This window comes from Canis aureus, chromosome 19 (assembly GCF_053574225.1).
Source record: "Canis aureus isolate CA01 chromosome 19, VMU_Caureus_v.1.0, whole genome shotgun sequence".
NCBI lineage: Eukaryota > Metazoa > Chordata > Mammalia > Carnivora > Canidae > Canis > Canis aureus.
The window spans coordinates 40,169,657-40,183,744 of record NC_135629.1 but is presented as its reverse complement, the minus strand read 5'-3'; the positions used below and the strand labels follow the sequence as shown (position 1 = coordinate 40,183,744).

General features: G+C 55.1%; 2 protein-coding genes across 3 annotated transcripts; both read right to left on the bottom strand.

Moving 5' to 3' along the window:
- Positions 1-1,185: 1,185 nt before the first annotated feature.
- On the bottom strand, positions 1,186-4,157 carry TUSC2 (tumor suppressor 2, mitochondrial calcium regulator). The gene is made up of 3 exons (XM_077858801.1): positions 3,876-4,157; positions 2,651-2,771; positions 1,186-2,519 (listed from the first exon to the last, which is right to left on the bottom strand). The coding sequence occupies exons 1-3, from the start codon at positions 4,019-4,021 to the stop codon at positions 2,454-2,456; spliced, it is 333 nt and encodes a 110-aa protein (XP_077714927.1). The 5' UTR covers positions 4,022-4,157; the 3' UTR covers positions 1,186-2,453.
- Positions 4,158-5,059: 902 nt separating this feature from the next.
- Positions 5,060-13,824, bottom strand: RASSF1 (Ras association domain family member 1). Of its 2 annotated transcripts, XM_077858796.1 has the most exons (6): positions 13,553-13,824; positions 11,590-11,696; positions 7,171-7,275; positions 6,693-6,990; positions 6,457-6,572; positions 5,060-6,014 (listed from the first exon to the last, which is right to left on the bottom strand). In XM_077858796.1, the coding sequence occupies exons 1-6, from the start codon at positions 13,800-13,802 to the stop codon at positions 5,868-5,870; spliced, it is 1,023 nt and encodes a 340-aa protein (XP_077714922.1). In that variant the 5' UTR covers positions 13,803-13,824; the 3' UTR covers positions 5,060-5,867. The 2 variants fall into 2 exon arrangements, with proteins under 2 accessions (XP_077714922.1, XP_077714923.1); XM_077858797.1 differs by lacking the exons at positions 11,590-11,696; positions 13,553-13,824 and adding an exon at positions 10,899-11,221.
- Positions 13,825-14,088: the final 264 nt, after the last annotated feature.

The window sequence follows — 14,088 nt, the reverse complement described above, 5'->3', positions numbered from 1 at the left end:
GACATGGCAAGGGAGGGTGTGTCCTCATACCACTGTGCTAGCTCCACAAGGGACAGAAGCCTTGGAAACTGCGAGGGTGGGGGCCCCTGGGGAAACAAAGGCCAGACCAGACTGTCCCAGGGCAGGACACTTCCTCAGGCAGCCAGCAGGAAGGAAGTGAGCACAGCCCAGTGGAAGGGAGTGGAGGAGCACTGCCCTGACCCCCCATTGTTTCCAGCTTTGGGGTCAGCTGGGGCAGGCTGAACACAGGGAGTTCCCCCACACTGGGAGAGTGGTGATGGGAGATGGGATGCCATCTGGCATGGAAGAACCCTGGCCTTGGGGCGGTAAGGGGGATAACGGAGGATGACAGGCCTTATGTCTGGCATCTGATCAGGAAAGTGGGAAGGTGCCCAAAGAACTACAAAGGCTGCACAGGATGATCCTCCTCCGGATGTGACAAATTTAAGCCTCCAAAAGACTGGCAGGCCAACTCCCCAGACCCAGAAGCCTGTGTCCCTAAACTCCCTCTTCCCTAACGAGAAGAGGGCTGATGGCCAAGGGCTGAGCTGAGAAGCAGCCTTATAGCAGGGCCTGAGAGGTGCAGGCCAAATGTACATAGGGTGCAACTAGAGGTGAGAACACAGTGTCAGAAACGGAGAACATACTAGGTGGGTGAGTTTGCATGATGGAATAGAAGCCCCAAGCCCACTCTCCTGGTGGAATCCACATGCAGTCCTGGGAGGAAGCAGGTGGGTTTGGGCTACATAGCCTGGCAGTAGGCCAAGGGCATGGTGGCACCCATCTGATTGCTGTCCACTTAAGATGGGTCTTGGCAGTCCATGGGGTTTGTGCTGTGACTTCATGTGAGGTCAGCTGGCACTGCTTGGGGCAGGATAGCTGTTGAACTACCTGAGGTGATGGTCTCACATCAGGTCTGGCAGGTGGGGCCAATCCCTAGTGAACCACCCCAAAGCCTTCCAATTCCTTCCAATAGTCCCCACCTATTAAACACAATAGACAAGTTAGGGCTTCCATTCTGAGGGGGCCTGCCCTGAGGGCTGTGAATACACTGCCACCTGCTGGTCACAGCTGGGATGACCACAGGCTGGGCTCAGGCTTACTGGGACTGAGCCTTGCTGATATACATGGGGGGCCATCAGAGTGGCCCAATCTAGACACTGGATGTCACAGCAGATGGCACTCTTGTATGCAGGGTCTACAAATAATTTTATTGAAACTAAACAAATAACACAACAGCTTTCTTAGATTGGGGACCACCCTTCCCAAGCCATTTCCCATACTCTTAAAAGCACAGAGCTTGCACAGTAAGGAATTAAAAAAAAAAGTCATTTTGATGTAGAAATCAGACTCTGCCCCAACATCATGGACTAGACTATTTACAAACTTTCACATTTTAAGTATTCCTTTATGGTTGATCTCTCCTTTATGTCTCTACCCAGGGGCTCTAGTACCTTCCGTTGACTGATCCTGAGGGATGGGTATACTGTAGGAAAAAGGGTGGTGGGCTCCTTACCGCTACTGGCACCAGCCCTAGCGTGCTGTCCCTCACCAAAGGGTGGCAGATGATCTCCTCCCAATAGCAGGGGTAGGTAGGTGTGTGTGTGTGTGTGTGTGTGTGTGTGTGTGTTGGGGGGGCTGGCACAAAGGCAAGGAGGAATAGACAAAGTAGGTGGGTTGGGGCAATTCCCCATAGGCACAGGCATCATAGCCCTTCCTGATCCCGTCTGTCTTATGCCCTCTCAACTGGGTGTGTGTGTGTGTGTGTGGGGGGGGGGGCAACAGTAGTTGCAATGGGGGAGGGATCAGTCCAGCCCTGGGTGAAGGGAGAATCCTCCCACACCAGTCCCATCTCCTATTAACAGCCAGAAAACTGTCCATCCATCTGAGAGTCGGAACAGATGAGCAGGCAGGCAGGAAGAATCAGGCTTGCACTGCTCTCTGCCTCTGTCCAACACAGAAGGAATCGAGGTAGCAAACGGCTGAAATGCTCCAACAAGGGGGTAAGGGAAATGAGGGAAAGGAAGTTCCCACTTGTGTATAGCTCCCACAGCCCAGGGGCTGGAAGAAGGCAGACCTTGCTTGTAAAGTGCTGTAGCCCCTAGCAGGGCTGGGCCCTAGGCAAGCTTGGAAGAAAGCAGGCCAGGCAAGGGTGCAGGAACCAGGCATTCCTGACCAGCATATGCCCTGCCATGCTCCTTATAGGGATTGCTGGGGAAGGTGGGCTGGTAACTCTGCCATAGCCCTCGCCAGCCACCAGCCACCTCTTGTCCACATACAAACCAACACCCAACCAATATTGCAGGACTGCCCTGCTCACAGCTGAAGTTTCCAGGCCAATGCAGTTTATTCAGGGTTGTGGCCCCAGCTTAGGTTCCTTAATGGAAGCCACACCTTGAGCCTGGGAGTTTCTCGATGGGGTAGGGAGTGCTTATGCCTGCCACTCCCCAGGCTCACACCTCATAGAGGATCACAGGAAAATCCACGTGGATGCGGGGAGGATCCAGCTTCACGATGCCCTGCCATGGAAACAGAGGCTTGTGAGGGCCAGCTCCTCCCCCCAAAAAGCCCCCACCATGACAGCAGACCCCATCTGGGTCTACTTCCATATACTCAACATAGGCTCTATGACCACTGCCCAGCCCCTCACCTGAGGAATCAGGTTCTTATGCACCCGCCTCAGCTTGGCCCGCTTCTGCCCGTTCTTGGTGACGATTGTCTCCTCGTAGAACTCATGAGCCAGATCCCCATCCTCGTCATAGAACATGGAGCTGTGTGGAAAGACAGGGAACGGGCTGGGCTGGAGCCCCATACCCGGTCATGGCAAATGACCAGACTACAGGGAAGTGTACCCATCTCCAAATGGGGAGGAACAACGTTGGTGGGAGGGAGAGAGGATAATAAGCTGGAAGAAACCCTTGTTTAGGGCCTGGGTCTACGAGAAGCAAGTGGGGAGTGGGATGGTAGCCAGGGCTACCCTCTCAGGCTCTAGGAAGAGAGATCGTATCAGAGCACATTGCCAAGGCCAGTTCTCATCATTGGTTTGTTAAGCAAAAAGTAGCCACGTCAACCTCAGGCCCTTGCCTTCACCCAGGACTTCTAGAGTGGGTAGCATGATGACCTAGGCATGTGTCTCACTCCAGAAAATACTGCTGGCCTTGGGCCAACCTGAGATGGCAGCTGCCTGAGCTAGGAGGGAGCCTAAAGAGAAAAAGGTTGAATCCTCCCCACCCACCCCAGGTGGCTGTTGTAGGCAAACTACCACGGTTGGCTCTTTCTAGTATCTACAGTCAAGTCTCCAGCATCACGAGTACCACTTCCCTGGGCCCAACAGGGGCAGGCCAATATAGTAGTCCGTCTGGGCCCATGGAAAAGATAGGGGAGGTCAGCACTCCAGATCTGGAGAACGTATCTGGGTGAGGGTCCTTTTACCCAGGCTCCATCCTCAACACTAGGATCCTACTTTCCTGGCTACTACCCTCAGAGACCCAACGCCACCACGGTGGGGTATGGAAACAGCCAAAATAGGGTTATTCCTCCTTCAGAAGAATTGGAGGAGACGGAGGCTAGGAGCCTTCAACTTGCATGCTGAGCTGGAAGGGATGAAAGGAAGAAATCCTGAAGTCTCAGGGAGGCTTTATCTCAGTTTTACCGTGCAGAGGGCCTGCCCATGGACAAGCCGCAGGCCCAATCTTCCCCTAGGGAGACCTTCAGAGCATCCAGGTCTCTAGGAACTGACTGCTCTGCTTTCCCCACCTCTTGATCCCACGGGGGCCCGAAACATGGGACTTTTCCTGGCTCGAACTGGAGATCCCTCTGACGTGGGGCGCCCCGCCGCCCGCCTGTTCTCCCCGGGGCGGAATCCGCACCCTTACCCGCGGCGCGTGAATACGAAGGGGGGCACGACTCGACCTCGCGGCCGTACCAAAGCTTGCTCAGCGACTGCCGACTCCGGGCCGCCGCCCCCCGCCGCCGAGGCGAAGGGCCACAGGCCCCGAGCTTTGGAGCCGCTGGCGCCCATGTCAGGGCCGCCGGCGCATGGCGAGCCCCGCGGCCGCTTTGCTCTCACAGGACAGTCGGCGCCGCCATGCCCTGCTTCGGCCTCCGCTGGCAGGTGCTGCCGCTGCTGCCGCTGCTGCCGCCGCCGCTGCCGCCGCTGCCGCCGCCGCCGCCTTCCGCAGGCTCCGCTGTCTCCACGGAAACCTCACTTCCGCTTCCGCACGCTCTGCACGCTGCCTTCTCTGATTGGCTGGCTCTCTCGTCGGTCCTCGGGGCGGGACCAATAGCCTTTTCAGAAGCTAGGCATCCCAGCAGGCACCGCGAAACGTCAGGTCCCAGCAGGCCACGCTCTGTTCAGCTGGGACAGCTCCCACCCAGTAAAGTGGACGCTGTGTCCTCCTGCTTTCTTCATGTGTGGCGGCTCCGACGTCCTCGACCCGCAGAGGTCAGGTCCAGCGGGCCTGCCCAACCACCAGTTTCCCCGCAACCAGCACTTTAGGGCTGCCCCAGGCCAGGCGGCGCACTGCCCTCTGGACTCCCTTTTACTCCCAGTTTCTGCGATCTACACTGTCGCATGTAGAGGAGAAACAAAACCTAAGGAAAATTAATTGGCCAAATGTATAGCTACGTTCAGTCTGAAGAATTTCAGTGTTCTTTACAAACTCACTAGGAGGCATGCTTCACGAAGGCAAGAATTAACAGATGTCGCATCTTCGGTGCCATGAACAGTATCTGGTCCACAGTAGTAGCTCAGTAAATATTTGGTGAAAACGCCTCCCACAGCTTGGGGTATATATATATATATATAGTGTGTGTGTGTATGTGTGTATTGGGAGGGATGTGAGTTCCCTAAACTCTAGCTTATATTCTTGCCCCTACCACCACCTGAACCCCATGGTGCTGTGTAATAAATGATAGAACATATTTGTACCCCATATCCTTCACAAATTGATCACATGGTGACTTTGAGAAGGTGCTCTGTGAGCCTGTCCATCACCCTTGGCAGCCACTGACATAAGGGGCAACTTCAGTTGAGGGCCCATAATAAAGAGTTCAAAAGCAGAATTCTTAAATCTTTATTCAGCCAAATCTCTCAGGCCCCAGGCCCTGATGATGACTGTCACCCCCACCCCCTTCCCCACAGGAGGTATGCAGCTGAGGCCACAAAACATTACATACATTCGCACACATCATCAAAAATAACTGAGGGAAAGACCCTCGCTTTGATTGGCAAACAAGGCACAGACCTGGACCAGTGCTTACACTCACACAGACCCTGGCCTAGGGACATCCTCCTTGGAGGAGGCACTGAGGCACTGTTGCTGCACCATGAGCCAGCATTCCCTGATCCCAGTGTGTATGAGGAGTCAGAAGCCACTGTAGAGGGAAACCTAGACTCTTCCCCTATGCTTGCCTTATCTTGAACACCCGCCCTTGGCTCTGACTGTCCTGACCGCCCCCATCCAAGACCCAAAACATACGACCTTTCTCCATAGATGAGGGCCCTCCTCCCTCCAAACATGACCCTATTCTGTTTGTAGGGTCTCCCAAGATTCTGGTATCTGAGACATGAATTAAGGAGACTTAATTCTTCTCTATCCCTGCTGCAAGCTTGGAGCAGCTTCCAGGGGCAACCCTGGCCCACCATGACCCACTACACGAAGGGCAGAAGGGTACAGAGCCATGCTCTGCTACACTCATGGGTGGACACAGGGGGCCAGCTCCCTTGCTGTTCTCTGGGCTCATTCCCCCAGTAAGTGACGACCTCCATGCACACTCATTCTTCAGGCCACATGGGCCCTGTCACACTCACACGGCACGCCCTCGGCGCTGCCTACTCTCCTCCTTTCATCCAGGGGTATGAGAGGTCACCCCAGGGGGCAGGCGTGAAGGGCTTCCTGGATCTTCTGACGGCAATAAGAGTACTTTTGCAGGATCTGGCGTAGGTGCTCCTCTTCCTCCCGCTGAAGGATGCGCAGGAAGTTGTGTAGTTCAGGCATGCTAAAGGCATCCCACTGCAGGTGGAGAGGGGGGAAACAGGCTGCAGCAGGCATGGCCAAACCAGGAGGCCCTCCCCAGAGAAGAGCAGCAGTCATGTCGCACAGCTAGGATGAGGCTTTCTGTTAGGTTCTGGCCTGAATGGCCTGAGCTAGGATTCTTGACAATAGTCTGTTTAGAAGATGGGCCCCACAACGTAGAGCAATCACCTCAAAGACAGGCAACCAAACCAGATGTTCCCCAGTAATCTGTGGACAGGTTATGCCCACACTGTGTCTCCACAGACCCAATACTTTGGAGCCAGAAAGTTTCATTGTAGCTACAAGACTCACATACTCCTGGAGAGGCTTTGCATGGCTTTTTCTCCAGTCCTATTCCTCCTTCCAACTTTAATGCAGCTGCAACCCACTAGCCCTGCCCAATGACAACCAAGAAACCGAAAGAGGGCTGTGTACTTACATTCACCTCCCCAGAGTCATTCTCCTTGAGGACAAAGCTTAGGGCCTTCTCGCTGGGCCCTGCAAGGAGCCGCAGACGCAGGGGCTGTTCATCATCCGACAGCTTCCGGAGGTACACTGAGGGACAGGCAGGGAGGCAAGAGTGTTTGATTAGAGTCAGGCCCAGTGCACTTAGCCCCTCACACATGGTGCATGCATATATACCCTCATGCATGGTGGGGTAGATGGGAAGCCCACCTTGGCCATGGCGCTCAGCCCGCTCAAAGAGTGCAAACTTGCGGGGGTCATCCACCACCAAGAATTTGCGAAGTAGGGCCTCAATGACCTCACGTGCCCGCGTGCGTGACAACACATGCAGGTGCTTGACAGCATCCTTGGGCAGGTAGAAGGAGGTGCGACGCTTCACAGCTGTGCCTCGCCCTGGGCCCCGCCTCACATCCTGCAAGGACGGTGGCTTTTTGCTGGAGGGCACTGAGACAGGGCGCACCAGCTTCAGTTGAACCTTGATGAAGCCTGTGTAGGAGCCATCCTTATTCTGAAGAAGAGAAACCGAACCATGACTAGGTTCTAGTGAGATGGAACAGACTTGGACACCGCTAGTCCACTTGGGACTAGGCTGGATGTGAATAAATCACTGCTTAGGCCCACCCAAGAATACCTTATACAGGAGAGCTGTAGCCTCTCCTCATACCCCTTCCCCAGGCTGTCGACTCACCAGGCTCATGAAGAGGTTGCTGTTGATCTGGCTATTGTATTCCTTTATCTTCTGCTCAACCTCAGCCTGAGAAAGGTCAGGTATCTCCCACTCCGCAGGCTCATCCTGAAAGATGGGACAGGATGGACATAGGGCCCTAAAAGAACCTATCACACTGCAATGTGTGTTACAGACAGAGAGGTGAGTCTGTGGGCCACTTTGAAAAACTGCGTCTGGGGGAGCCTTTGGAAACTGACTACAAAGCTTGAGTCCTGATGAGAAGAATCCATTACTGCTCCTGGTTTTGCATGCTATGGATGGGCACAGCAAAGGCAGAGTCATTTGGCTTCTTAATGCTGCCCACATGAGGTCTCCTCAGCACTGGGTGAGGCCCTAAGGATACCTTAAAACCAAGACAACTGAATATACAAAAAAAGATGTGGGATTCTTTTTTTTTTTAAATAAGATTTTATTTATTTATTCATGAGAGAGAGAGAGAGAGAGATTGGCAGAGACACAGGCAGAGGGAGAAGCAGGCTCCAAGCAGGGAGCCCGATCTGGGACTCAATCCCAGGACTCCAGGATCATGCCCTGGGCTGAAGGCAGGCACTAAACTGCTGAGCCAGGCATCCCAAGATGTGGGATTCTTATTGACAGTAAAACCACCTTTCAAGTGCACAGCCTGACTTCAGCATCCTAGTTAGGTGGGGTCAGAGGTGTCCCAGAGAAGGGAGACTACTTGGCCACTCTGCCCTGGCAAAGGGCCATGACCACAGGGTGAAAGGTGTGGGGACTGGTGTACACCAGGAGCTCAGCTAGCTGTGGGTATGAGGGTGAGGGCAACCTGTACAATGTTAACACCCTCTCATGGGGGACTTGGGGCCAGCTTTGTTATGTTTCACACATTGGGAGGAAACCACTGTGACATGTCATTTGATCTTGACACAAGCTGCACAAAAGGTTGCTTCAGGCCAGGCTCCAATCTGCCTCCTAGTAGAGCCTGTCCCACGAGTGCCAAGCAGGTAGGCTTCTGTACCTCCTCCCTCCTATCTGGAGGTTTAGCCCAAAGAGTTTTAGCTCTACTACTCAGCACAGCCCCCAATCCTCCAGGGGCTGGATTCTTGTTGGAAGGGTAGAGTAGGGACCAGGGCAGCCAGAGCTCTGAATTAACTTTTTTTTTTTTTCTACCAAACTCCCTGGTTCCGTTGCATCAGCCTTACTTCCTGTTGACGTCAGCCCTGGTTGAAATGGGAGTGTCACAGACACAGCTGAGATCACTGCTGACCAATGCTTTGTCCCAGGGGAGTTCTTATCAGCTGGTCTCCTGCAGAATAACCTCGTGTCCAGCTCTGAGCCTAGGAGAGGCAGGCTTCTCCCTGACTGCTGCCTTGGAGCCCCTAAGCTTAAACCATCTGATGGGGATGAATAGGGAGGATAGATGAGACTGTACACCTGGAACAGCTTTTTAGCAGTATGCTCTTTACCTAGAACCTGCCAGTAAGTATGTGGCACTGAGGACTGAAGTGGGGGCCTCACAGGGAAAAAGTATTAGGGGAGAGGTGGGGACTGAAGCCTGTTTGCTCCCCCAGGTTTTAAAAAAAAAATCCTCTGGATGGAGGAGAGCACTAAGAAGTGAAAACTCCAGTAGAAATCTTACTGCGGGGAGGGACAAACCCTCTAAGACTAGTAATGAACAAATAGTGTGGGCCCTCGGAAATGGGAGATTGGAAGATTGGCTGGTAAAATGAAGGCTGGATCCTGGGAATAAAGGGTGGATATATTTGTTCAGGCCCAAGGAGAGGGCTTGGGACAGGAAGAAGTACCAGGATGGGAGAGTGCTATGGGGCAGGAGGAGAGCGGAGTAAACTCTAGTACCAGGACCAGAAGGAAGAGAATTCTGTTTACAGAACAGTGGGCAGAGAGATGGCACCAACCTATTTCCCCTCCTTGTGATGGCTCTGAGCTCCAGCCTGAGGATGAGAACACTTGCTTCTTACTCATCCCTTCCTCAGTTATCAAGGAGCCCTGACTGAGGTGCAGCGACCTATGTTCTAGTCTCTTACCCTCTCCAGGCAAACCTCCCTTAGTACTTTTTTTCCTCCTTCCTTAGCATCTTTACTCATATAACAAGGGACTTGGACAGGAGGCACTGCATTGTCCTGCCAGGATTCTAAAAGAAAAAAGTTTCTTTTTCCACTTCCAAAGCTTCCTGTTGGAGGATTCCAACAGCCATCGCAGAGGTGTGCACAGCAGGACCATGGAATTTCCCTTCTCCTGCACTACACTGACCCACTGTCCACTCTACCACTGTCCATAGTGACTGATGGTTTTTACTTTACATACAATTGGGGACTCCCCAGACTCCTTTCTTTCTTTCTTTCTTTCTTTCTTTCTTTTTTTTTTAAGATTTTATTTTTTGATGAGAGAGAAGAGAGAGACAGAGAGAAAGAGACAGGCGGAAACACAGGCAGAGGGAGAAGCAGGAGCCACGCAGGGAGCCCGATGTGGAACTCGATCCCGTGACTCCAGGATCGCGCCCTGGGCCAAAGGCAGGCGCTAAACCCCTGAGCCACTCAGGGATCCCCTCCCAGACTCCTTTTCAATTGGTTCATGTCTTGTGGTTTTCTCACCGTTCCACAATGGAAAATGGCTCAAGCCTGAGTGACAGTCCCAGGGATCCACATTCAAACCTTATATTTTAAGATCTGGGCTGAACTTTTGAGTAAAATTTAATCTAAGAGTATAAAATTTTCATCTGAAGAATTACTCACAAGTCCCTTTTCGAGGTTCATGTGAGGAACTCTGCCCTATTGCTGCAAGATATCCTGAGCTTCAGGGTCCCCGTCTCTCTTCCCTGATGCTCTGTCCAGGGTGCTCCCCTGAGGTGTACCAGCTCTAGAACAGTTACCTGAGCTTGGCCTTCACACTCATGACACACAGCACAGAGGTGTCTGGTAATGGGGACACCTAGGAGATTCCGAGAGGAACAGCTGCTCTAGCACCACATCTTACAGTCTTGGGTTAGTGGCCCCTCTTTCTTGACCCCTCCTCTGGGCTTTGTACTATCTAGCCTGCCTCACTTCCTGTGGATAAGATGCTCCTGTTTGCTAACAGTCCAGAACTAGGCTTCCTGCCCATCCATTCCCAAATACTCTTCCTACAGGTCCACACCAATTTTAGTATATGTGCTCCCGAAGCGAGCACTCCAGGCAGGTCCACTCCAGAATCCTCCACTTTCCAGCAGCTGGTGGCAGGCCAAGCTGGGTAAGAGGTGGGGACTCAGTTGGCTCCGACCAGGAGTACAAACGCAGGGGCCCGAACCTTCCTGCTAAACACATTTCCCAGTTCCCGGCGAGGACACCTCCCCTTCCACTTCCTCCCACCACCCCCACCTCCACCCCCGTCCCCCAGAGGCAGTGGGAGCGTCCGAACGCAGAAACCGAGGTGCTCGTCCAGACTGCGCAGTCGGCTTTAGTCATAGGTGGATCATGCCCGTCCCGGGTCTACCCCAAGCCACGTAGCTGCTTCCCCTGGTTCAACCGGTCTGTGACAGAGACGACAAGGCCTCGGCGCCCGGCACCGAGGCGCGAGAGCCCGGCACACGGTTCCGCGGGCGGGCCCCGGGCCGGTATGGAATCCCCACTGATGGGAGAGAGGGACTGCGCACCGACTCGAGCCGGCAACTCAGCGGAAAGGCGCAGGGGCCTGGCGATCATCACCGGCCCGCCGCCCAAAACCCCGGCCCCCACCTGGTCCCGACGCGGCCTGCGCGCCAGTGAGGTACGCGCGGTGAAGTACTGCTCCAGCTCCGAGTCCGAATCCTCCTGGCTGCAGTAGCCACTGCTCGTCGTGCTGCTCCAGGTCATCTCGAAAGAAGGCGTCCCCGCGTCCACCTCGCCCATCGCCGCGCCCGCCCGCCAGCTCCTCGAGCCCCGTGCGCCCGTGGCCTCCAACCACCGCCCGAGACGCGTGTGCGCGTGCGCTGGGATCAGGGTTCGCGCCGCAACCGTTAACGCCGAGACGTAGACAGCCACGATCTGGCTCCCTTCTCATTGGGGGGGACTTCGAGGGGCGGGTTCACACACGCCCCGCCTCCAGGAGTGACCTCATAGCCCAGGCAGCCCAGCTCGGCTCCGCCTCGCAGACCACACCTCTTTTGGGGAACAAGTCGGAGCGTCTGCGCATGTACACCAGCGTGGCTGCACGACCGGATGCGGATGCGGGAAGGTGCGGAAATTGCGCGGGCGTGGAGCCTCGGCTATTCCGGGCAATCCGCGCGGAGTCAGCATCCCTGGTACCCCTTCAAGCCGCTCTCGGCCGCGGGAAAACCCGCTGTTCGAACGCGCATTGCGCGTAACCGGGCGGCCCTAAGCAACTCCTGCCGTGTGGCCGGCTGGTCTGCGCACCTTTTCCGTACGCCACCCCTTGCCCCGCGCTCACCACGTTCGTGTCCCGCTCCAGCGCAGGTTCCCAGCCCAGGTCCCGGGGCCCGCAGCAGTCCAGGCAGACAAGCGCGCGGCAACGGTAGTGGCATGTGAACTTGCAATCTGCAGAGAGGCCTGGCCGTGAGGCGGAGCCCCGGCTCCAGTTCAGAGAAGCATCCCGGGGACGGCAGAGAAACCCCGGGACGAAGGCCGTTGCCGCCAGGCTTTGCATGACCCGCCTTGTCTTACGGCCCGGGTACCCTGCCGCTGCTATGCAGATTCTAGTGTTGGTCTCCCGACGTCTGGAAACTGGCGGGAAGGCCTCAGGCGGTTAGGGATCCAGGCCGGTTGAATAGCTGGATCTCTAGCACGGAGATCCCCCTTCCGCACTGTCAAGCGCCCCCCCCCCCGCCCCCAGCATTTACTTGAAGGGCAAACCCCCCAAATCTTTAACCCTTTAACCCCTTTAGCTGTCATCTGTCTACATCCCTCACACCAAAACATATCATTTATCTGCATACACAGTGTAATTCCTCATCTTCACTCTCTCCTTTACCCATTCCAGTCAGGCTTGATCCTCCCTCCAGGATAATGGTTAGGGTCCTTAGCAACCTGTGCACGTTCCAATGCCAGATCCCTTCTGCATCCTCACCATGCCCCCCAGCATCGTTTGATGCTTGCTCCCCTTGGCTTCCAGGGCCCCCCATTGCCCCGGTTTTCCTCCCATGCCCTGCAGCTCCTGCTCAGCTTCTTTGGTTCTGCCTCAACTCCCAGATCTAATGGGCAAGAGTGTTTGAGACTCAATCCTGATCACTGCCATTGCCCTGCTCTGTGTACAACCCCAGATCCAAGTCTTCCATCCCTAACCTCCCTCCTCAGATCAAAGCCTGTGTCAACCCAATGTGACCAAAACCAACTTTTCTTTCACCTCCCCTCTCCTCTCCCCAGAGCTTCTCATCTTAGCAAAAATCACTACTGTCCCTGTTTGAGGCAAAAATCCCAAATCACCCTTGATCCCTCTCTTCTCTTTGCTTCTGACACATACCCAAATTGTCCTGTATTTCATCCCTATGTCACTTTATTTCTCCATGGGATCACTGCAATGTCTCAGCCCTTGCTCATGCTTGGTTTTCTGTCACAGCTCTGGTGTTCAGGACAGACTCTTGTACTGGATGAGAGGGTCTCTACACCTACATAGGCCTAGGATACCTTCTCTAAATCCCTAAATGGGCCAGAGCAGTGATTCTCAATTGCTCTCAATTCCAGGCTGCCTACTGAAATGATTTTTTTTTTTGGTAAATTGCTGATACATTCCTAGTGATGGATTCAACAGGTCTGAAGTCCAGGCATAGGGGTTTGGAGGGCTGTAAAATCCCAACCAATTCTAGCTGGTGTATAGCCAGTGGGACAGCAGCCTCTGCTTGCTGGCAGAAAGACTGCTGGTGTGTGATGTTTTGTGTTTTAGCACCTGGTTGGCTGGGCCTGCAATAGGTATTTGCTTAATTAAATTCCTGCTTGTAGAAGACCCACCCAAGGTACTTTTTCCCTGCTCGCCTCCATAGGTGGGTAAATTCCCCCTCCTCCCAGAGATTCTGGGGGGGTGGGGCAGTGAGTGAATCTTTGGGAAAGAGCAGGCTTGGGAACATGGACTTAGAGATTGGTCGAAATACAGACTTCTCAAGAAGAGCCAAGGCACTTAAAAGATAAAAAGCTTGAAATCAGCACCTTGTTCATAGTTATTCACAGGCATCCGCCTCTGCATAAATGTGCGCCCAATGCAGGTGGTATAGAACAAGGCTATAAACCATCTGTCTGCCTGCACTTTCTTACACGATGGAGCAAAGGCAGTGGACCTGGCCCACTGCCAGTTGGGAACCGACCCTGCCGACCGACCCCCTCCTTTGCGACTTGACACGCAGCGACGGCACTGCCCCTTGGCCGCGCATTTCGCTCTCCCAGCGCGCGGGGCTGCTACTCACGCGCGCACTGCAGGCCCTTGCGCACGACGCCCCAGATGAAGTCGCCGCAGAGGTCGCACCACGTGTGCGTGGCGGGCCCCGCAGGTTGGAAGTGGTGGCCGCGGCCCGCGACCAGCTGCCGTGCCGGATTGCGCGCGGTCCCCGGTGCGATGCGCAGCGCGTTCGCTCGCTCCAGCCGGCTGCGGCCCGGACCTCCGCGCCGCGCGGGCTCCAGTTCCCTCAGTTCAATGAGCTCGGGTTCGGTGGACATGGCCGGGTCGGGCCCGGACTCCCGCCGGCTTTGGGCGCGAGCGAGCGCGGGGCGGGCGGGGCCGCGGGGCGGGCCGCGAGGCGGCGCCGCCCCCGGGATCTAGGCTGGGCGGCGAGAGAACCAGGGCGAGCGGCGCAGTGCAAACCCGGGTGCCCGGGCTGTGTCGGCCCGCAGGCGGAGTAGGGGCGGGGGGCGATCTCGCAGAGTCCCGGCGCTCCCTTTCCTTTTCTTCCTGCATCCGGGTGCACCCCACCCCCGCCCCCCGTCCCAAGACGACGACCACCAA